General features: G+C 36.5%; 1 protein-coding gene across 1 annotated transcript; it reads right to left on the bottom strand.

Annotated features, from left to right (window-relative positions):
- Positions 1-8,532: 8,532 nt before the first annotated feature.
- On the bottom strand, positions 8,533-23,573 carry LOC134217231 (uncharacterized). The gene is made up of 4 exons (XM_062696003.1): positions 23,281-23,573; positions 8,985-9,287; positions 8,812-8,922; positions 8,533-8,693 (listed from the first exon to the last, which is right to left on the bottom strand). Exons 1-4 carry the CDS (start codon positions 23,374-23,376, stop codon positions 8,652-8,654), a joined length of 552 nt encoding a protein of 183 aa, XP_062551987.1. The 5' UTR covers positions 23,377-23,573; the 3' UTR covers positions 8,533-8,651.
- Positions 23,574-24,868: the final 1,295 nt, after the last annotated feature.

Here is a 24,868-nt window from a genome sequence, read left to right on the forward strand (position 1 = left end):
CTAAGCTCTGACTTGTGATGACACTAAATTCTTCAATATCTCATACAACTACGGAATTTGCACAAAAATGATAAAAAATTCCTCCTTTCAGCACTTCCGGCTTGATAAATGTAATTGAATGTTATTAATCCTTCCAGTCAATTGCAGCAGTTGAATAGGAACTGCTGAACTGCTAAGTACAACCACACCTGCATATTCGATACTAACAAGCATATTGCTTTTGCCAAAACAGCTACCCAAGGAGCACTCATATTGTAGAGAAGCTGCAGTAACCCATATGCAACAAAATTAGTTACATTTAAGAAAGTTGGTGCAACCAAATCAATGTGAGTTGTGTTACTCGGATGAACAGAACTCCGTAATAGGTAACAATTATTCACCAAACTTTGGTTAATATTCAAATAAACGCATCTGAATCTCTAGACAAATGACCTTTATGTGGGGAGTTATTTTTTGGATTGATAAACTTATTTATTCTGCGGGTGGTTTGTATGTTTTGACCTTCCTTCTTCTTCTTCTTATTGGCATTACATCCCCACACTGGGACAGAGCCGCCTCACAGCTTAGTGTTCATTAAGCACTTCCACAGTTATTAACTGCGAGGTTTCTAAGCCAAGTTACCATTTTTGCATTCGTATATCATGAGGCTAACACGATGATACGTTTATGCCCAGGGAAGTCGAGACAATTTCCAATCCGAAAATTGCCTAGACCGGCACCGGGAATCGAACCCAGCCACCCTCAGCATGGTCTTGCTTTATAGCAGCGCATCTTACCGCACGGCTAAGGAGGGCCCCAAGGTTTTGACCTTCCTAAAGATTTTTTTATTTGCCACGCAAAATTTGAACAACTTTTTATAACAATGACCAAATCTTTCATTTTTTCACAGCAAGTTATTGCCTCAATATGGGGACACTTGATCCTCCATTAGTCACCCATACAAAAATTTGGCGAAAAAATTCAAAAAAAATTTAAATTTGTTCTTAGGCTTCTATTTTTTTGTACATTTGACAGATTTGATGAAGGATTGTCAGGAAAAAATATTTATTGCTTAGATATCGTAGAAAGGGGATCAAGTCTCCCCAAATTTTAAAATTGCATGTACTGTCGAATTCAATAACAAAAATCGTTCATGTATACGCACAGCAATTCGAAAATAATGCGTATTTTGAAGGAAAAATAGTTTAAAATTCTGAGGGCACCTTTCTAATTTTATCAAAGCAAGTTCTTTAAGAGAGATCAATTTCCCCAGAATATTTTGAAAGTCGATTTTTGACAACAATCCAAAAAATCGATTGTGTATCAATAAAAACAATAATTCAAGGACTGTAATACATCAGTAATGTTAAATACTATAAATAAATATTACTATAAATAAATATAAAATACTATAAATACTATATTTCTTAGAGAGTCTGTGTGGAAATCGCGTATGTTTATTTATTTTTGGCTGTGATACATCGGAAATCAGAAAAGGGGATCAAGTCTACCCAGTCTACCCTACCCTGATTTCTTTATTGGTAATTTACTAATTTGTTATGGAAAATTTCGAATTCTTTATGGAAAAAAATCTACTTTCATAGCATTTTTTCGGAAAATATGTTTTAATTATCAATAGAATAATGGCTTATTTCTAATTAATTTAATTAATTTAATTAATTTAATTAATTTAATTAATCAAGATATGTTTATCTTCTTCCCCTCGGATATGTTACCTTGCCGCGGTGGGTCGGCTTACGCCATTAGCACTGAGATGGCAACCAAAGACATATCCTGTCGTGGTGGTATCACATGTTGACTATTTTTGTTTGGTGCCGCGTTAAATATCTGGCATTGACGCACTAATTTACGGCATTTGCATGTGATCCAACGGACATCGTGTCTTGGAGCCTTGAATGGTAGTGCAGTAAGGCAGAGGCCTTTTCATCAGTGATAATGATGTGAGTTCTCTTCTTTTCTGCAATACTTTTCTGATGCGTTCCCTGTGACGCTGAGTCGTAGCCACGCTTACATTTAGCTAGCTAGGCATTTATTGAAAAACAAAGTATTCAAGATATTCGTAGGGAATCGACTGCTGGATTCACTGAGTAGAAGTTTTTTTCAAAACTAGGAACGTGGTGCCAGTTTTTTTTTGTTATGCCTCACTTCGAAGAGCAATAATAAAAAATACCACACATTATAATGATGGTATATGAACAATCTTATAACGGCTTCATTCTCGATAATTTTTACAAATAGATAGGCAATAGGCGTGGTGAAGCTTTAGCTTGCCACCGAAAAGTGAATCCTATACCTGACCTTGATTAGAACTTAATAGATAATCACCGTAATTAATCAACGATAAAGCTACTTGTTAGAACAGTTTAAAGCTATAGGCAACCTTGACAAAAAAAAAATATAATGGAATAAACTATGTTCTTTAGCAGTTTCCACTTTTACATGATACAACTTACATTGAGTTTACAGTTTCGTAGTAGGCTTCGTAGCGGATGGTTAAAAATTGATATCCTTGTCATTTTTTTTAAATTTCGTCCGTGAAATGAAAATTAATGTTTTAAATGAATAGTTGTAAAAGTGATTAAATTAAAAGGCTTTGAGTCATTTATACTTTGCAGAAATTATATAAAAACAGATAATTTGTAAGTGAATCTGTGAATCTAATGAAGTACTGAAAATCCCACCTTTTGAACCAAATTCAATCACAATTTCGCCTGGAAAAAAATGTGTCATCAGTGATTAATATTGGGGTGAAGAAAAAATAAATATCGTCAAGAAACAGCTGAGTCCAGAGGCGGAAATTTGGTGAGGTCCATCCAACTAACTCCCCCAACTCTTTTCTATCGTAACGTACTTAAAGCTCTTGTTAGTACTGTTTCCATACTATAGAATAATGGCCAATATACCTTTAACACAATCTTTAATTTGGCGTATGTGTCACCTTACCGGATTACTACAATATATGGTAGCGCCAGATATTCCCATGCTTGACTTAACAATATGTGCTGCACATGGAAGCATGACTGATGGCGATATCATTTCGTCAAGAATCTTCCCCGCTTTTGTGTGCTTCTACAAGTACTGGTTGAATTGAAACTGAGCTTGACTTTTTACCCAACCATCGGATGACAAATTTTATTAAAGTTCTATATGCAAACTTTGCTGGAAACTACGTGAAGTCGTCACATATGACACGGTCAGACACTACAAGGTGTACTACATGTTCTGTAATTATAATGTCAATGCGTTTCCTCAATCACTTTTACGCTTTTTAGTGTAAAATAATCCTTTCTCCGAGTATTGATAAGTCAACTGTAGCAGCACAATTTAGGTCAATTTGGTTGCAGCAACTCTTATATGAATCGAATCAGTCCTATGTGAGTCACATGACAAGTGTTTTCCTCGGGAACTACACTGCCGCTAATCGCAAGTCGAGCACATCTGTATATGGAGGCCCATATATAGATGTGCTCGACTTGCAGTTAGCGGCAGTACATGTGTTGAGCAAATATTTGACATTACATAGCAATGTTGTTCAAGATTTCGGATAGTATACTATGTTCTCTAATTTTACTGTATATTTTATGCTCGAAGTATCAATTCTTTTATTAAATTCTTATGTTTTAATATTTATTATACCCATTGAATTATCATTCACTTAATTCATACGAATGTTTTCAACAGTATCCTTTTTGTTAATTTTATTAACACCATACAACAATCATTGAAAAGGAAATAATCTCTGCCAACCCACCCCTATTAGCACAGAATGTCTGTCTACAAATATGATTACATGTGTTTTGGTTACACTAATAGATATTAACCATTATTTATCTTTTAGATGTATGAAAAACACTATCATACTAATAAATCCGAAAAGTTCAGTAGATAAATTATTATTATATATGTAAGAAATTTTTATTTCAGCTTATCAACCAAATGTGCGTACATCATAAATAGATAATACCCAACAAGCAATTACGAAGTATATCTTTTAATGATAGATTCCAGTATTCTTAATCTTATTTCATCACTAATTCACATTCTATATTATATTCACATGTTCATGATGGAATTAGAGGCAAAAGTATAGTTTTGATAGTTCCGTTAGGATACGACAGGCATGAAGAATGTTTTCGTAGTCGACTTGAAAGCGAGCGGAGGGCAACATATTTGTGATGGTATAAATCTCACGACCTTCCTTTTGCCAAGCTCCCGTATGAATTCAGTTAATTTAAATATAAAATAATAGATAAAAAACTATCTTCGAGCTGTACGTTACAATAACTATATTCATTGTTTTTACCGTATCTATCGAATTTATCATATTCTTAGTATTAATTTCTTGGAATTATGTATTTACACTAAGGGTTTAGTTACGTGATATGGTTTTGATATGAAAGATCATCATTGTCCACATCAATTTATAGCTTAACTATGTTTTTTTTATTCCAGGCACAATTATATTCGACATTTTCAGAATGTCCTTCATACAGTCGATTTTCAAAAAAAAATCAAACTCATTATCATCACGGATTGGCAAAGGACTTTGCTTGTAAGGCTATTGGAGAGATTTTAGTCATTACATTTTACTATCATATTCTTATGTTCAAAATATTCATAATATTTATTACGATCGATTCTTAATAAGCAATGCTTCGTGACTTAATACCAGATGGAACTCAAGAAAGCATGCTCTGCCATTCAAATACATAATTCTGGATCACCGCGATCTACTTTTTTGTAACACCTTCATATGCAAATTATTTCAGATATGTACTCATCACATTTCTTCACATCATCACATTGTTCCTTATCATGAATATATTTCATTTAATTTTTCATGCTATATTATATACTAGTCGACCCGGCAGAGATGTCCTGCATAGTAGGCCAAAGTGTGCGTTGAGAACAACCCATGCAAAATTTCCATACGATTCTTAATTTTAGTTTTTCACGATTTGATCTACCTTATTCGTGTTTTTCGCATGAGGAAATATCATATAAACCCGTCGGAAACTATAACGAATGTTTCTGCTGAAGAAATGAAAAAAATCCATCCACCCGTTTTCGAGTTATGCGGATACGAACACAGACCATTTCATTTTTATATATAAGATTATATATATCTATAATCATTTTATCAATGAATTGAAACTTATGACGTATAGCCTAAATTAACAATGAATTTGATGTTTCAGAGTCAGATATTGGAGCACCGTAGATTCATAGGATTCTCTAACAAAATAACCATATATTCTCTTCACATGCCTAAATTTGCCTTACAATATTACTGATTTGACTGTAAATATATGAAATGGGGTTGGGAGGGTGCATCAGGGCATCAATGAAGTTACAACTGGACAATGAAGTGGTAGCCAATCGGAGTCAAGGAAGGAAAGTATTAGTCGTTTGCGTCTATTACTCTATTAATATATCTCCAACAGTTGTTAACCAGTTGACGCGCCCTTCTTCAAACAAACCATCCCGTGGAAAACTGGACAAGTATTGCAAATTTCATTATTCTTTTTGTTGGATCATTCTGCTGGAAGGAGATTCTCATTTGCCCGTGGGTTTCGTGTAAGTGTCTCTGCTTACAGGTCCACCACCCCCATTTTTGGCCCTTCATACAGTAATATGTTGAATGCAAACTCATATTGAAATTTGACCTTACTGTCAAGTGGAACCGCATGCAGAGCAAGACTCTAGCCAGGATGGTGGCTAACTACATACATACATACATACTAGAGTGGGGCGTCATGGTAATTTTTTCAAATCAATGGTTTTTCGAAGCCATTCTGGGTCCTGAACAACTGTGCAGAATTTGGGACCGATTGGTTGCTCCCTCGCATTCCGCATTGCGTTTGAAGTTTGTATGGAAATTAGTATGGGAGAACGTATATTTTTGCATTTCTATTACTAGAGGTTTCAGTTTATCGTAAACCAAGTAGCACATTGCGTTAAAGTATAACCCAAAGGATGCCGAAAAACTTTGCTGAAGAAGGCACGTTGCTGGAACGTCCACGAAAAAAGTTATAACGTTTCGAACATTGAGTGTTCAAACCATATGCAAAAAATCGTTTATTCTGCCAGCACTGCCGTACTACGTAGACGAATAATTTAACTGAGTGTTATTTCAAAATAAATAAAATAATTGGGCTTTAGAGCTAATGGGAGTCATCCGGAATTATTTCACAAAGAAAAAAATCCGATAAGAAGGAAGATGGGTTTTGCCTTTCGATAACCATAGGTTGTCCAGTTGTGCTGGCAGAAACATTGATTTCTTGCATATGGTTTGAGCAATTAATTTTCAAAACGTAATAACATTTTTTGTAGACCTTTCAGCTACGTACCTTCTTCGGCAAAGTCTTTCGGCATATTCCAAACTATATGCTAACATATTGAGTCATGTGATTGATGATAAATTGAAGCCGCTAAGTGCAAAAATGTAAAAAAGTACGTTTTCCCATACTAATCTCCATGTAAATTTAAAACGCGATGCGGCATGCGAGGTTGCAACCAATCGAGCCCGTATTTTGCACAGTTGATTGGGGTCCCAAAACGATTCAGAAAAACCTTGATCTCACTTGATCGGACGAAGTTTGCGTTTTTCCATACAACTGCGCCCCACTCTAATACATACATACAACTTACATTGAGTTTGTAGTGTCGACACAGCTTAAAAACATTGACGAAACAATGGCTTAGGTAAACAAAGTGATTTGACGAACGCATAACCTACACTCAGAGCAAACAAAGTCAATTCATTCATTCTGCATAAATAAAAGTTAAAAAATAGAACACTATTACGCAATATTTTTTAAATATTTTCAATGTGGTCACAAAAAGCTTGTAACTAATGGGGCGATCCCTGCCCAGCACTAATGAGACCCCCCTTATTCAATAGCCTCAGGGTCGGCGTACGCGCTTGATTATCGCGGCCATGAAAGAAAGACACTACCTCGAGGTTTCGATGCTGGCTTGTCTCCTCGAACCCAGTCACGGAATGCCTGCAGCGTTGGTGATATCCACAAAATGGCGGTGTCTGGACAGTTGTGCCACGGACGTACTAGAATGGCAAATCTGGCCCAGAGCGTGTAGGGTCGAGCTTCGGACGCTAGCGGTCCACTGCTGCTTGGTTAATGGCTCCAAGAACACTCCACGGCCGAGTTCACGTAGGCTGATGTGGGTGCACTAAGGTCTAGCAAAAAAAAAGGGTCCTATTGGAGGGGGTGTTGGGGTTATTTGTGGCGGTTAGTGATGAGGGACGATCGATGATCAGGTTTAAACCATACCTGGATATTTCCTCTTATGTCGCGCAATTCACTTTTTCACAGATCTTCGACTTTAACTTCTTGGTTTTAATTTTCCGGATAGCTAATCGACTCACGTCTTTTTCTAGCAAAAGTTGCAAGCTAATTGCCATTTAGCGATGGTGGTCGTTCGCGCGAAAAGGCTTGGCATTGGGCTTGACCGTTACCTTTTTCCCTCATCACATTTTCGCCCTATCGCTGTCCCCATTACACCACCCACCATGGCCTCCCATGTCCTTGCGTACACCTGGTGTTGAGTAGCGGAACTATCCTATGCTGCTGATGTCGGCACAGTGGGTGTTGATTGGGTCAAGTTTCAATGGATCAATAACTTTCAAGGCATATACAACAAAAACCGAATACAAAAACCATGAAAATCTCAACAATCTTGGACAGATCAACACACCACTGGTTACAAGCTAACACATTAAATAACTTATAATTGTACTATATGACTAAGTGGCCATTCAAACCACATCAGATGCTTCTAAGGCAAAAAAGAAGACATTGCATTTTAAACATTGTTTTTAATAACTAGAAAAACGTTGTACTAGAAATCTTGAAATTATCATTTTTAGCCTTTTATCATTGACTAGTTTGCATTCAATTACATTTTGCATTAGTGTCGAGTCGATTCCAAATCCGAGCCTCACTTCACCCCTTTACTTTACCCTCACTATTATCGGCTTTGGATTGACTTGCGCTCTCATTGCCCCACCAAACGCTGCAAAATGAAAAATGAAAATGAAATAATCAAGATATGTTTATCTCATAAAAAAAAACACATACGTAAAATAAAACGCAATAGAAAAATGAATAATTTTCCGAACATTCATAACATAACTTCTGTTTTGATAATTTTTTTTTTTGTCTTTATTAGCGAGATTTTCAGCCCAAGGCTGGCTTATCTCGTTGATAATTCTATTTTTTTTCTGTGTATTACATATTATTTTTATTCATAAAATATTTTCATTAGTTATTCTGGATTTTGATGCTTCACATTCACATAATGATATCAGTCTTATACCATATTTTATGTTAGCCAACAAAGAACAAGAAGATCCTAACGTACGGAATTGGAAATCAAACGTTCTGAGAGAATCGATGCCACCCAATTGGTTACAACTCAGATGTTCAACTTACCTGATGAAATTTTCCTCTCGTAATATGAATTTCGAATATATTAAATCGGTAGATTCCCCGAGACTAGTCGGGATCGGAATGAGGTAACAGTTTGTATTTATTGTTTCTAATTAAACCTGTTTCACTGGAAGCGCTATCGATATGTGTATTTCCAAATGCCATTCGGCTTGAAATCCTCTCCGGTCGTAACTCGTCCGATCACTTTGCGACATCGATCTGTAGTCGGAAGCAACTTTTGCCCTGTGTGGGGTAAGATCGAAGGGAGGAAAACAAACATGCGGAGCACAGTTAATTTACTTTGTAAATCGTTATACGAATTAGCGCTGAATTGATTAGGCACCAGAAACCAGTCGCTTACCGTATCGTGTTGAATATCCGAATCTATTTCAAGCGTACCTCGCGCCAGAGGAAGAAATTGCTTGAACTGTTCAATATTGATCACTTGAGATGGATCCGTGCACAGCGTTCCCTGGAATAATACCACAATTTAGTGCTTTGTTGTATGTTTATGGGAGCTGTCGTCATATTTACAGCGTCCACTGGGCACTTGTCGGGTAGATTGAGCGTGCGCATCATTGGCCCTATAGTGGGATCGCGGTTTCCGGTGTTGATCTGATCGCACAGATTCATTTTACCCTGCAGCACCTGGACGCCGTCCTTCTTGACCTTGTAGTTGACGATGCCGGTTTTGAATGCCTTATAGGTGACGCAGCCCCGGGACTTGATTTCGCAGCGTTTCGTCAGCACTGCGGTGTAGTTTTCCTGTGCCATGATAACCGCGTCGTCGCCGGCGCAGTTTTGCACTTTTCGGACCTTGATGCGGTAGCCACCGTTCTGTGAAATGGTGTTTAGAGCGAAGTAATGTATGATTAGCAATAACAGAAAGGAAGAGTACCGGGGTTTAAATGTAAACGCATGGTATTTTGTTCAGTGACTAGCTGAAATAATATTTGTGTAATATGGGTGTTTATTGGATTAGCTCCCGATGTCAACTAAATTTGAATAAAATCTCAAGGGTTTAGATTTGCCCTCAAAATCAGGTGCCTTATAATCGGCTTATTTCGGTAACTAATGAAAAGTTCAAATCAATAAGAAGAATAAATATTGGTCAATTTATATCAGTATACAGTGATTCCCATCATTTTGGGTGTTTTTTCCTTAATTCGCTTCCCTCACATTAAAAATTAGTATTCATCTTACAAGTTAGTAGTTGAACGAAGGCTCATAAATATATCTACAAGCTAAGGGTATTTAAACACATGTTGAAAATCGGAGCGATTTAAGCACAAAAAAGGTGCTTCAGTCAACTCGTACGGAGTGATTTGAAGATCAATATTAGTTTGTGGTTTGAGCTGATGGATATATTTATAAGCCTTCGTCCAAGCATTAACTTGTAAGATAAATACTTATTTTTATTGTTGGAGAGAAAAAAAGTTTGCGTTATTAATGTATGGTATCTTAGGGAACATCCATAAAGTACGTAACGCTCAGAGGGGGTGAGGTTTGCCTCAAGTTTAACAGTCCATACTAAATTTTCAGATACTTCATACAAAAAGTGTGACATAGGGGAGAGGGGTTTGGAAATTGCCAGTTTTTGCGTTACGTAATTAATGGATCTACAATCTACATATATAAAGAATCTCAATGAGGTAAATATGAATACCGTTTTGTGACACATAATGCCAGAGTAGTACCAAATTTAGAGATCACAACATAATTTTAACGGCTCCAGTGATTCATAACAACTATTTAAATCATTCAGTCGCGCTCATTAGTTCTGGAATTCTACCCCCGAAAACTAGTTACAGTTATTTCATAGCTTTTTTGGAATGTGTGCAACACAACAATATGTATGAAATCTCTTATTCTCTTCTAATCGGTTTAGGTTCTACTTTCGCTTTCGTTAGCTTCCTACCTTTCATTTTCTGTTTCTGGTTTTACAGTTTTGTTTTATGCCGAATAAAGATACAAGTTCAGGAGCTGACTGCTTATCATATTTATAGAAAAAAAAGTCCGCAGTTTTACATTTTGAAGATGCTTTGTGCTGCCCCGATTCGCATAACAGTCCCATGTCGATTTTTGTAAATTTGGATTTTTTATTAGGAATTAGCTTAATATTAAGCCTTCTGATTCTAAGAAGCTCATCGCATTACAGACTTTCTAAAAATTGGATATTCGAAACCCATTTGTGTTGTCACATCTTGCGATTTATTCGCATAACGATCACATTTCAGACTTTCATGTATTGCTACACAGAAACTGAACAAAATTATTTGTATACAGTTTCAAAGTTTCAGAAAAAATGCAGCTTTTATCAATTTATTAGTTTTTTTTATGTATTTTTCCATATAAAACGAATTTGAAAACTTTAACAGCATATTCCTCAACATGGAGAAATCTGAAATGGGACTGTTATGTGAATAAGGACAATGTGGTCATCTGTAGAAGTAGAACTTTTTGCGTAGTAACAAACAGTTTTTACATTATGCCATAAGGAAATTATTCTTTAAAAAACGAAACATTCCATTTTTGCGTCAAAATATGAGACACAGCAGCTCGTCATGCTTTTTATTGCGGAATTATTATTCATGAATTCAAATCCGTTTGTTTTTGCTTTAGCTGATAAGACGTATGGCTATCGGGAACATCCATAAACTCGATCTTCACCATAATCTGCAGCAAAAAATGTTGTTGAGCGAAACTTGTTCCACAACCTACCTCTCTTCAACTGGAGCGATCTTTCGACATTGTGATAGACGGACGGTTAAAACTGTGCGGTCATCATCAATTACTGCATCGAAATTTAAAGAATATCGTGTTGTGATGACGCATGCAAAAAAAAATACGAAGAAAAACTAACCCAATGATCGACTTGAAAATATAACAATTACGCAACACATTAAAGTCCAACATATAAGAACTACGCAACAAGTCCAACAGTGCTCGATGTAATTATCTCGTGGGATCAGTTCTACCTTCTCATAATGGTTTTGGCTTGTAGCACCGTTTCTCTTTCAGAAAACTTTTAGACATTTGGCATCGTTTTTTGTACCATTAAAGGCCTCAACTAATAAGACAAATAAGCACAATCCAGACTGATTTGGTGCCCGCAACTTATATGTTACTTGATTTAGTTGTACATAGGTTGTAGTAACTCGTCTATGAAAGGTGCACTGCTTGGGGAACATTATTGGACAGAGATTGATTACGGATATTCACTTTTTACGTTGCATTTGCAAGGAAAATGTTTATTTGGGGTTTCCTTTTTTTATATTCAACAAAATATTGATATTTTGGTCTTTGATTCTTATAGATCATTGTGATTTATATTTAGGCCGCTACATTTTTTTATTAGATAAATAATGTGCTATTGCAAAAGATCAAGAGGAGGGGGAGGGATAATAAAAAATAAATATTAAAAACATTTAAAAAAAACAAAAAAATTCTCGAATATGAAATCCCTAAAATTATGTCGCCTCAAAATATTATTTTTAAGGAAAAAAAATCCGGGGATGGGGATATTTTTATTGGCCTTATTTATAGGTATTATAATACGAAATGTGTTTCAATGAGACTGACAAAATTTATGTTCTTAACTAATTTTGGGTAGGATTTTTACGATGCGTGTTCTGTTCATGGCCTTTCATAAAGACGCCATATATCCGGTTCTCTGTATTCAGTTTCATCCAACACCCTCACTATGTAACCAGCCCACTGAGCGGCGGAAAACGAGTTCCAACTTTATTTAGATAGAATGTTGTTAATTTGAGCCGTTTTAATGGTTGACGGAATCCAGGATATTATTGAAATGTGTATTCCATTCATTCCAAAAATTTGTTTGCCCAATTCCCAGGAACAAAAACTTTAAAAAAATGTTTTTTACTCAATAGTCGAGACTAATTGAGAAAATATTGGCCACGCAGCCATAGGGGGAATTAAAAACATGTTTTTAAAGTTTTTTCCGACGTTTCGGTCCATTTAGAGCTGTTTTAAAAGAGGTCTTTATCCAGTATGTTTCTGTGTAACGTAGTATGTCAGCATACGACCAAAGCTTAAGTTGGTTAACTGATCTGTTTTTAGGTTGCTCGTACTTCGTCCGTATAAGAGGTATAAGAGTTGCAGAGCAGGATGCTACATCTCGATGTTCCATACCCCGATTTGATTTTCAGGATGAGCCCTGCGTCAATTACTTTGAACTTTTGCAGTATACCCGTGTCCTTTGTTTAGTGCATGTTTCATTGCTGTTGAGAATATTTTTTATGCTGGTATTTCTCAAACTTAATGTGTAGACACTTTAGATTAAGATACCACTATTTATACCCTTCGATAAATGGCATCACCAACACCGACTCACAAAGGCGCGCCTCTTAATCAGTTTAGGATTCAGAAAAAAATGTTAGATAACATTGATTTTTACCATGCATCGGTACTATTATAGGTTGATTGATTTGCGCTATTATAATTTACACCAATGACTCCATTAAAAATAGCCTTTACGTAAACTTAGTATACGAGAAATGCAAAAAATGGAATAGATGGGTCATCTAAAAGCAAAGTGTAGCCGTTCCAGACGCTTACGACCATCACTCATATTAGCACGGATGGTAAGAATCAGGGCACAGTATGGTAGCTCATACTCCATAACACACCACGAAAAGGGTGTCTAGCCAGCGTTTTTGGAATCTATATCTCGATACCTCTTCCTATGTCTATGGTTTTTTTTCCGATACCATCAAACAACATACTTTTTACCTCGATGTTTTGGTCACATTTTGTTATATGTTTTCTATATGTATACGAGGGAAAAAACTGTGGGAAACTACCTAGTTAAACGATCCAATTCAAACTTTCAGACAATAAAATATAACCCATTGGTAAGCTTCTGTCATATTCATTGCATTCAATTTCAATAGCATAACCGTACGCTTAACTACACTCATTATATTCTGTACAACAACTGGCTGCGGCTTCTTCTGTACGGAAACTCATTTTTTCTTCATGTCTTCCTCAAATTTGACCTTCTTGGGATGCTTCCGTAGTGCCTGCTCCATAATAGCCCAGCATTTTTCAATGGGCAAATGCTCCGGTGTTCTTAAGAGGGGCTACTGCTTCATGTCCTTTTGTACGACACAGTGACTCCGTTGGCTTCGTATCACTCGTGGCACTCCAAGACAATATTTGAATAGTGGCAAGAAGATAACCCGGCTAGAATGTGTGTGATGTGTGTGTGAATGTGTGATGCATACGCTTTTGTAGACACTCCTTGAGGTAGTTCTCTCCGTTTACAGTCCCGGTAGTCACGAATGGCGCATTCCTTTTGTCCCATGAGCAGCAGCTTGTCAAATCATATCTTTCTTGGTAAATTTATTTCCGCTTCCTTACTTCCACCGAACATCAAATTTGTGCTGGGCGGTGAAGCTGCCGGAGGACCGTCTTGGCGTAGGTCTAACCATCCACGATGAATGAGCATGAGCATATGCTCATATGAGCATTATGACCGAACAATTCGTAGTTGCTACTCCGTGATTGACTAGAACTTGCGAAATTGTACAGAGAATACAATGAAGGTACACGTTTCGGGAGCTCAAATATTTTAAGTAAATAACGGCGCCGGCCACGTCCTTATGGTCATATAGGAAGGGAAGGATTATTAGTCCGACTCTCGTTGCTACTAGAGACCGAGATACGCCTGCATCTCCACGATTGTCTTGGGATAGGATATCGATTTATCTGAATTCACACTCGGTGGCATATGAAATCTGAGGAGGATCGGTCGTACAAAATCGAAACGACGCGCAATACTAACACACAATCCTTCAAACACTAACTTATTAACTTCGCTGTCTCGCGATGAGAAAAACAAGTTAAATTATGCACGCCCGGTGACATATACAAACTGTGAAGAATCGCGTTTTGGGCGACCGAATCGACGTGCAGCACTCAGTACTTACTTGCTCGATAACTACTGCAAGCTATAGAAGAGCGCACTTGTCTCGACCGGATCAAAGCGCAATACAAGCGCATTATCCGCCGAATATCGAAAAGATATTTTTTCTCCTGCTGTAGGTCAAACCAGCCACGATGAAACTAAAAAACTTCATTAGCATCTGGGTGCACAGTTTCTGGGCCCGCGACTTTCTTAACATATTTTGTCGTTTGTCACGATTTGAAGCTTCCTGCAATTTGTACATATGCAGTCCTTCTCGGTCGTTGGTTCTCTGAGCAAAAGACCTTGCTTAAACGCTTTCATGACACGCATGGGGTCCTGGCTCTCAGAGTTTCGTGACTGCACGATTCCGAGTTGTTTTCCGATTTCCAGATGAGAGTGTTGGTTTTCCAGGCAAATTTGATCCGCAAAGTTGCTTTTCAGGTGACGTCATTTTGCCAACTTACAAAAAAACTGACAGCGATAACAATACTGTTTGAACAATACATTCTAAAGTACTTCTATCCAAATATTCAGGAAATAAAAGCAATGTGTAATTTTTTACAGCATTTCACTTTTAATGAGTCAATTTTATCTGGAACACCCTTTATTTAAATATTAACATCTCTACATACTTTGCATTGATGCATTCAAGACAAGAAAATATATATTAAGGGAAATCGATCATTGCAGTTACACTGTATCAAAAAATTGTAAGTACAGCGTGTGAGCATAAAAAAGCAGTTATAAAATACATAATACCTTACCAGATTTGATGCACTCTTGATTTATGCAACGTCAACGTCATTTTGTTTGTTCGAAATATGAAAAAGTATGCCCAATTGACAAATTAAAATTATTTACCAGCAAAAGTCAGAAAACCAACGCCAGAAAATTGTCCATACACTAAAGGATTTTTAGAAAATTTGTCCAGTTTACAGGAATCAGTCAGTTTATTTAATTCTAGCGTAGAGTGCAAATCTCTGGCAAGTTTGGATAATTCTAGCACCAAAGTGTTTGTTCTGTAGGAAAATGGCTGATCTACATAGCAAAATCTCGATAGTAAAACGAAAATTGATCAAGAATGGTGGCAAAAGCTTGTCCGAAATAGCCGTGTACGGTAATCTGCAATTCGCTGGAGAAGCCGTTCATATCTGCCAAGAATATAAAGAAGCGAATGGAGTATGCTCAAACGTGTGGTTGAGGCGCAAAAGTTCTGGCAAAATGCTGTATTCATGGACGAAAGAAAATGTTACCAAAACCTTACGTTTATTAATCATTCTATGGATCGTTAAATTTATTAAGGGATAACTTGAAAGCAAGCGCCATTAAATTAGTTCAAAGATTATTATTAATTGGTTCAAACAACGGTCCAAAACAATCTTCTGATCTCGTCAAAAAATGGCTGCCGGTCAATTTCGAATCAGCGCTCCCTCATCCTCCTCGATCTCCAGACCTAAGCCCCATAAAAAAAATCTGTGGGATACTTATACAAAAAGTTCGAGATCACACGATGCAGAACTCAAACCAATTGAAGAAGGTTTTCGACCCAAAAACTGGCAAAATCAATGAAAAGGCGTATTCAGAGCGTAATTGTAGCCCAAAAAATGATTTTGTATGTTTTCTCTGTTAATGAGCTTATTGAAAAGAATGGACAGTTATATTTGTGGTATTTAACGCTGGAAAGACATAAGCATACGTCGTACTTTTTTCGTAAAACAAATATGACGTTCGTTTTATTTCGATAAATATGTATTATCTTTCTATATAATAAAAATGAAACGGTCTGTGTTCGTATCCGCATAACTCGAAAACGGCTGGATGGATTTTCTTCATTCCTTCAGCAGATATGTTCGTTACAGTTTCCGACGAGTTTATATGATATTTCCTTATGTAAAAATTACGAGTAAAGTTGAGTGAATCGTGAAAAACTAAAATTAAGATTCGTATGGGAATTTTGCATGGGCAGTTTGCATCGCACATTTTCGCCTACTATGCAGAACAACGTCTGCCGGGTCAACTAGTACCTAATAACTTTTTATATCCGAGCCATCAGTGTACGATTGAAATTTCACATTTTTGAAAACTTACCGATTTTTTATCACATTTCAAGGATGATATTACCAAACCATTTTTACCTCCCCGTGAGATCAGCATGCCAAGACCATGCTGGAGGTGCAGGAAATATGCACGGTCTAGGAAATTTTTAAATTAGATATTTTCTCGGCATTCCTCCTCCATTCAGGCATGATTTTTTGGGTTTGAAAATAATGAACATATTTGTTTGATTGACTTTTGACAAATACTAGCGGGTTCTAAATCATCGGTAAAGCTTTTTGAAATTACTGATCGTTGTTCATCTAGATTCTTTCTTTTAGATAGATGAATGAAAGTGAAACTCATGGATCACTTCGAATTCTGCTCGTTGTACCAAGGATCATGAAAATAAGTGTCGTCGTTTTGAAGAAAATGCATTTGGAGTATGATTCCCGTTTATTGGTTAACTATTCCGAACAGTAGTGGGACAATTTTGTTTTCATAAAATTTGTCCCTTAACACGATTTTTCTGACTAAAAATCCAAACTTTTGAAAATCCTTCACAAAACTACCTTGGTTCTGATCGTCCTGATTTTGTGTTTGCGTTTTCTATTGGTGGTATTTGGCTTGAACTTGGGCTTGACCAAATAATTAAATTTTATTGAAAGTGATTGCCAATAGCAATAATGCGACTATAAAATGAAAAGTGAACTAAATTTTGAATTGATAATGAATTTCTGGTGAAAATAATCGTTTCTAATAGGTATTTCTCCAAACTCACGCATTGCAATATCATAGAAAACTGGCGTGTTATTATCTGTTGTGAAAATGGGGTCAAAACTAAGATGCTGTTTGAAAGAGTCACATCGTAGTAAAATGAATTTGCTTTTTAGTTAAGTCACTCGTTCTCATTAAATACGCATCGCAGCGATATCATTTCTCGGACAAAATACATCAAACATTTTTTTAGATTTCTATACGCTAGCTTTTTATTTATATTTCCAGCCACCTTCAGCATGGTGTTGCTTTGTAGACGCATATATCACCACATGGCTAAGGAAGGCCCTTATAACGGGTGGCCACTAAAAAGCGGGAATTTCAATTAATATTCTGAAAATGTCGCTCACATACTTTTACTCCAACATGTTCAGTTTTTTAAAACATGCGTCAAAACAGGAAGTACTGCGGGCGAATGGGAAAAGTACACAGTGGACGCTTTTAAACGTGAAAATGTTCCGAAAACTGTTAAAATATTATTGGGCAACTGAACTCCGCTGTATACAAAGGTGATTGGAAAGCCAAAGATACGAAGTAACTCATCAATACGATTAGAAGCATCATCCGGAAATGGCAACCGTCCAGCGGTCATGTGGTACCTGCAGCATTAAACTACGCCGCAAGTCGGACCACGGATCATATACTTATGTTTATAAGTTTAAAGACTAAGGCTAACTCTTCATATAACGTATATCAGATTGAACTGCTTTGTAGTTTTCATCCCGAGTCATTTTTCCATTCCCGTTTTTTAGTGGCCACCTGTTATTAGTATGGTAAATTATTCTTTAACATAATCAATCGTTTTGAACAATTTTGTGACACCAGTTCATTCGTTCATATAACAAGTTTCGATTTTGACATGTATTGGGAAAGAATTGTGTGTATATGTGCATAAGATTGCGATGTATAGCATAATCTCTATCCAAACCTTCCTTAGCTGTTTTCAGAGGATTATCTAATTTGGCTTCGTTATGCTCGTTAACGATTGAGCTCCAATAAACGAGTTATTTAGACTATAATTTGGTAATAATCGATTCCCCAGTAAATTTTGCAGCTTTTATCAATTACCAACTGTAGAACAAGTTTTCGAAAAGCTTGAGACAAAAGAACAAAAGAAAATAGTTTAATCCATCCGAAAAAGTATTTTACTGGCAAAAATAAAAAAACTTGTATACCCAAGTAAAATTTCAAGTATTATTTCGCTCTAGAAATGGTTTTCAAGATTAAATAAGAGATCTACTAATAAAACCAGCTTTTAAACGACAACCTTTTGATGACCCCTATAAGAGTATGATATGACCAAGTGGCCCTCTCTTCTCCTTCTTCTTCTTCTTATATGCATAGCATCAGCACACTGGGACAGAGCCGCCTCGCAGCTTAGTGTTCATTAAGCACTTCCACAGCTGCTTCCAAACTGCGAGGTTTCTAAGCCAGGTTACCATTTTTTTCATTCGTTATATCATGAGGCTAGCACGATGATACTTTTATACCCAGGGAAGTCGAGACAATTTCAAAACCGAAAATTGCCTAGACAGGCACCGGGAATCGAACCCAGCCACCCTCAGCATGGTCTTGCTTTGTAGCCGCGCGTCTAGCCGTGCGTAAGGAGGGCCCTCTCTATATAGCCGAAATAAAGTGCGCGTTTGATTCCATGGTAAAAGCTAGTGAAAAAATTAGCTTAAAGGTATCTTCACCCCTCGGGAATTTGATCCACGGATTTTTCCCCCATGTATTTTTACATATGCGATGTTTTCGGGATTGGAGCACGAAAATCAAAATCCCGGCCCCATTTAAAATGCACAGGGATCAGACCAGGCGGAAAATTTTTCCGAGGTGTAAAAGTAGTCACGCACCAGCGAAATAATCTAGTTCTTTACAATAAATTAAAAACAATTACAATAACAATATCATACAAGTCTACTGAAACTATTGACATTTTACTACAAAATATTTGTAATTTAAACCAATTAACTAGAAAGTGCTTAACGCGGTGAAAATATCGTTTAATCATGAATTCCAGTGATAAATTGCACCGACTTGAAAATGCCTCTCCATTTTCATCATGGCCATGATGAATTTCAACCAGAAAAAATATTGTTCTTATTTTACACCGTTATAAACTCTTTGCAATGTAAATATTCTTATTGGGGTTGTTCATTTGACCACATTATGACTAAAAATTGTAGCTTTAATCAAGCTTTAAAAATAGGATTTATTAAGCTCTTCATTACAACCGCAGAGATGCTTATAAGACCAATCCGCTTTTGACTTTTAAAGTTTTTTCACAGATTTATAAATGATTCATTAATAACAAAAGATCCCCAAAAAAAACTAAGCAACTAGCCACAGTGGTTGCTGTCATAAATCCGTTATAAGAATTAAATAAATCCTACAAGTATGGAAATTGTTACTTGGGTAGCCTGCCTGCTTACACTCAAGAAAATTGACCAATTCATTGTATGTGCAATTTCTCATACGTTGCTGAAATATCCATTCTCATCAATTTGATGTGATACTCATGACCATCATTCTTGCGGCACATACCTTATATTTGAACAAGGCTTGAATTCAATGGCATTAAGAATGCTTCCTAGAAATTACCCACCAACAGATCTGTGACCGAATCGTAGAGACAGGAATGAAAAAATGGCGTCGGAGAGAATTTATAGTACTGAAGCTAGCAAAGGTAAGTGTTTTCTCATTTTATTTCATTGTATTTAATATGAGTCTTAAAGTATTCGACTTGGTATTCGATTAATTTCAGAAAATAGTTGCCATATTGAAATATGCCAAATGGAACTGGACTGAAGACGACAATATCAATGAATTTACCACTGCCGCTGGAATGAAAATATTCAGATCATCCGGCGGATCGCGTACTTCTCTTCCGGCCAAAGTTCCAGTAGGGTTGCGTTTAGGGTGGTCTAACCGGTAGTACCGAAACCGGTAATACCGGTATTACCGGCCAATTTTGGGTACCGAAAATACCGGTATTAGAGACGGAAAATACCGGTATTTTCGGTATTTAAAATTTTGCTGTCAGTATAACAAATCTGACTTTTTCTTCAATGAACATTGTTGATATCGTCCAGAATTTTCTCGCAATGTAAGAAATTATAAAAACTGTACGAGCCGTAGTAGTTCTTTTCCGTAGATCACCTGTGAAAAACGATTTTCTGCAAAAATATTTTTATTCTGAATTCGGAAAAGAATTTGAATTAGTGGCTGATGCCAAGGCACGCTGAAATATTACAAGCCCTCGAACCTGTTCAAGCTGTTGTGAAACTACTGCTCTATGAGTTCTGCTCTCTATATGAAGTCGACGTGCCGTTCCAAATTACGTTGGAACTATTATCAAATCAAGCTACAGAAATTTCCGCCACTATTTCGATGCTTTTATGGAATGAATCCAAGAGAGGCTATCCAAATACGCCGATCTTTTTGCTTTTTTGAATAATTCTGCCGTGAAGCAATTCATCAGAAACGATTTTGGCATTTTCTTCAAGGCATCCAGAGCTACTTTGATAAGGCAAGCGTATGGGATCTTGAAGCATCTAATCATTCCTGATGCGATCGTTAAAACTGAGACAACGACCATACCTGACGATCGGTACGAAGAAGATGCCTCTTTGAATATTTTTCTGGTTTATCGGTTGAAGAACAACTTGTGAAGAGACTGTAGCAAAGCAAAACACTTGCGTTGCTGGTGGCAAATACGTTGACTCCAGGATCCTTGCATTCAATCCGTAAGGAATTCTCCTACATGAATCGGAAGGGATTAAGGGCAAGTATTTGACACTGATTTTCGACGGTCTTGGAATTATTCGTCCTACTTCGGTTGAACCAGAGAGGGCATTCTCAGTAGTTGGCTGCTAACAAAATCCAATGCGGATTGGGAGATGAGTCGCTCAGTATGTAATGTCTACTTAAGTTTCGCTTTGCCCAGCTCAACAAGCAATGATTTTAACATTTAAAATTTGTCAACAAATATTGTTTTTCATCCAGAAGTCCAAATCAAAAGTTTTTCTTTTACTACCTGTAATTTTCACAAAAACCGGTATTCTACCGGTATTACCGGTTTTGACTCCATCAAATACCGAAAACCGGTATTTGACAAAAATGGCCAATACCGACCACCCTAGTTGCGTTGAAAGACCTGTAGCAAAAAGTTAATCGTCTCCTAAGTGATGGAGGTGGGAAGTGCAACGTCTTAGGGAATATTTCGCGGAATAGAAACACACATTTTTTAGTCATTTCCAACTTAAAAACTAAGAATAAAAGGCCGTGTCTGCCTTCCACAAAATATGCTGATTACAATAATTTAGATTCCGCTTCCGCCGCTGAAGGTGGGCATTTATGAGTCGTTTCACTTTTTCCGGCAGCTCCAGTGGAATTGCACAATGTAAGGTAAATTGAATCATTACTGCATATTACTATTTTCTTTTTCTGTGAATTAAATATAAATACATTTAATTATCTTACTGTCGTGTTTTTATTGGCATAGTAAACAAAAAAAAAAAGAAAACAAGAAATGAAACCAGCGATTAAAATAATTGATTAAATGAATATGTTTCATTGGTGAATACTTTCAAAAGTATGTGCCATCTTTATGGATTCCATGTAATACACAAATAATTTGATGAAAGTAAAATTAGGAGGAGATTCATTGGCTTCCCACATACATTTCATTGGGCAAACCCCATTGCAAAAATCCATGTGGGTAGGCACATACATCTAATGATCGATTTTTCTTGAGTGTACCTAATTGTAGGGGAACGATTTGGCACTTCATCCCATAGCTCCTATTTCCATCCCATAAAAAACAAAGCAATGAAAAGGAATTTGGTTTGTTTCTTATTTTTGTGATTTTTTTAACTAGTGAGCACGCGTGTTAGCAAAAAGAAGCGACTTGGTGCTTTATTTCTTTGTTTTGCAATGAGATGAATATATGTTCAGTGAGATGAAAAACGGAACAGTTCCTCTATATGGTTAACTATTTTTTGAGCGTCTCAGGGGAAATTTACACAATCATAAGATTTTACAATACTTCCATAAACTTCCAGTATTTTGAACTTGTTTTTTTTTCTACTTGAAAATTTCTTCAGTGTTTTGCTATCAAAAGTTTCCAAGTGAGAAACGAAAGATGCACCTATTGATACGAATAAATTTAAAATACGTAAAGGAACTGTTCAATTTTCCATCCCACTGAACATATATTCATCTCACCGCAAATCAAAGAAATACAGCACCAATCTTGTCGCTTCTTTTTGCTAACATGTGTGCTCACTGCTGAAAAAATCATAAAAATAAGAAACAAATCAAATACCTTTTCATTGCTTTGTTTTTGATGGGATGGAAATGGGAGCTATGAGATGAAGTGCCAAACCGTTCCGCTGTATGCAAGTAAATGGAAGTATTGAAAAAAGCTTATAACTGCAATTGTTTAGTTTTATGTACCAATAAAATATATTTTGAAAACTCTCCAACCACTTTTAATTATGCAAATTGGAGATTCGCACAATTAAGAATGATCGTTTCAAATTGCAATGCAAGTATTTCAATATTGCTTTTATTTCAAGTACACTGAAACTTGGAAAACCGTTCGTTAGATCTTTTCGACATTATCTGAACATTTAATTTCCCTAAAATTCACCAGAAAGTCACCACATTTTTATGCACTTGTCATAAGACGAGTTTGTACAATCCCATTTAATTCAACCACTTAATTGTACCTTGACAGATACGTATTTCGACCTTACTGTTGAGGTCGAAATACGTATCTGCCATGGTACAATTAAGAGGTGGAATTAAATGGGATTGTACAAACTCGTCTTATGGCAAGTGAAGACATTCCACTAAAAAGCTCAAAATAATTTTATATCATTTTTATGGTTTTTGTTCAATTTTAATACACATTTTGGCATTTGTCACGCACTATTATTTTTTGAATAATTATAAAAGCTGTAGCCCATCAAGTATCAAGTAATTATAAAGAAAAAAGCAGACATAATGTTTTGCACGAGCATTTGATAATATATATTTTTTGTTTCTAAAACAAAGATCCATATCAAGCTTATAATCACTCACGCATGCCATCGTTACACCGATAACGGCCATAAACAGGATAATCGCCACCTTCCGCTGAATTCCATTGTCCGAAAAAACGATCAGCTGTCGTGCCATTTTTTTTTCTTTCAACACTATAATATCCACTAAAATAACCAATTAATTCACGTTGCAAATCTCGCGGAAAATGACCAAACCTTATCAATGATAAACTTGAAAAGCGAAAGGTCACAATCTCGTCACTGTGGTTACACTGAGCAGAATCCGTACCGTACCGAACTGTTGCGATGCGCGTGAAAGATTCCCATTCGGTTCTAAGCGGGCGCCGCTTTTAAGAACCACCTGAAACACATCCCCTGTTAGTGATTAGTTCTATGTAGATATATCCGAATTACCTTTTGCATCAATGTGTTCTAGAACTACATATATGTGTAATAACTAAAGGTATGCGATATGAGATTTTCTGGAGACGAATGAATGGAAAATAATTAAAATAATTCATGATGGGTATCAAACAAGAATTAATTGATTAAAACGGGGGAACGCATCCCCGTGTAAAAAAAGAATCGGGTGTACCTCCATAAACAGTATTTCCATAAATGAAGTTATATAACGAAAACAATATACTGGATTAAAATACTCAAATTTGCTTTTATGACTACTTCTTCTGCCTCATACGCAGGAGGTCGTGGGTTCAATCCCAGGACCATTCCATCCCTCTTACTTTGTATCTTTTCATATATTTCTCATGGTCTAGCAAGAGAGATGGTCTAGAACTGAGAATGGGCTTTAATACCGTTTCCATCTTATATCCTATAACTACAATTTGACTAGTTCTACACGGGAATAATCCAGAACCAAAAAGTGGCAAAATGAGTCATGATTTCGAGAAAAATGTGTGTTTTTATGTTATGAAAATACACCATGAAAAAGGTCATGAAATCATGACTCTTTTTGTTGTAACGCAATCTTGACGTTACCTTTTCGATATTTGGTGACGAAAAGTGACAAACTGAGTCATGATATCATGAACCATGCATTCCGGAACCATGAGCCAAAGTCATGAGAACAGAATCATAGCTCATGAATCTGGCATCTGTTATTTATGATTCCGATTTATTTGACGAAAAGTTGCCATCTAGGTCATGATATCATGATGCATGCACTGAAACCATGAACTAAGGTTCTGAAAGATGACAAATAATTCATGAATCTGGTATCTGTCATTTATGATTCTTAGGGATTGATTAAAATTTTAAAATCTCTAAATAAAAATCCCAACTCTCCAGTCCATTTTTTTCCACTCAAAGATGCCTAAGACATACCTTTTTATTAGATTTTTTGTGGCAACCTCAGTTAAAATCATGTATAACTGACTAAAAAATGTGTCAGCAGTTAGGGGGAAGTAGGGGAGTTCGTGATTTTTTCCTTGTTTAATATTGTCTATACTTACAATTATCCATTTGTTAGCTTACTTGGCAATGATCGCAAATAGCTCGCCCTCAACAGCTGGATCATAGTTCTACAGTGCGTCCTTCAGCCAACCGAACTCGCACAGGAACGACCCAAACTAGAGGTCATTGTCCATGCAGATCAACGTGTGTCACCT

The sequence above is a fragment of the Armigeres subalbatus genome, chromosome 2, assembly GCF_024139115.2.
Source record: "Armigeres subalbatus isolate Guangzhou_Male chromosome 2, GZ_Asu_2, whole genome shotgun sequence".
Taxonomy (NCBI): domain Eukaryota; kingdom Metazoa; phylum Arthropoda; class Insecta; order Diptera; family Culicidae; genus Armigeres; species Armigeres subalbatus.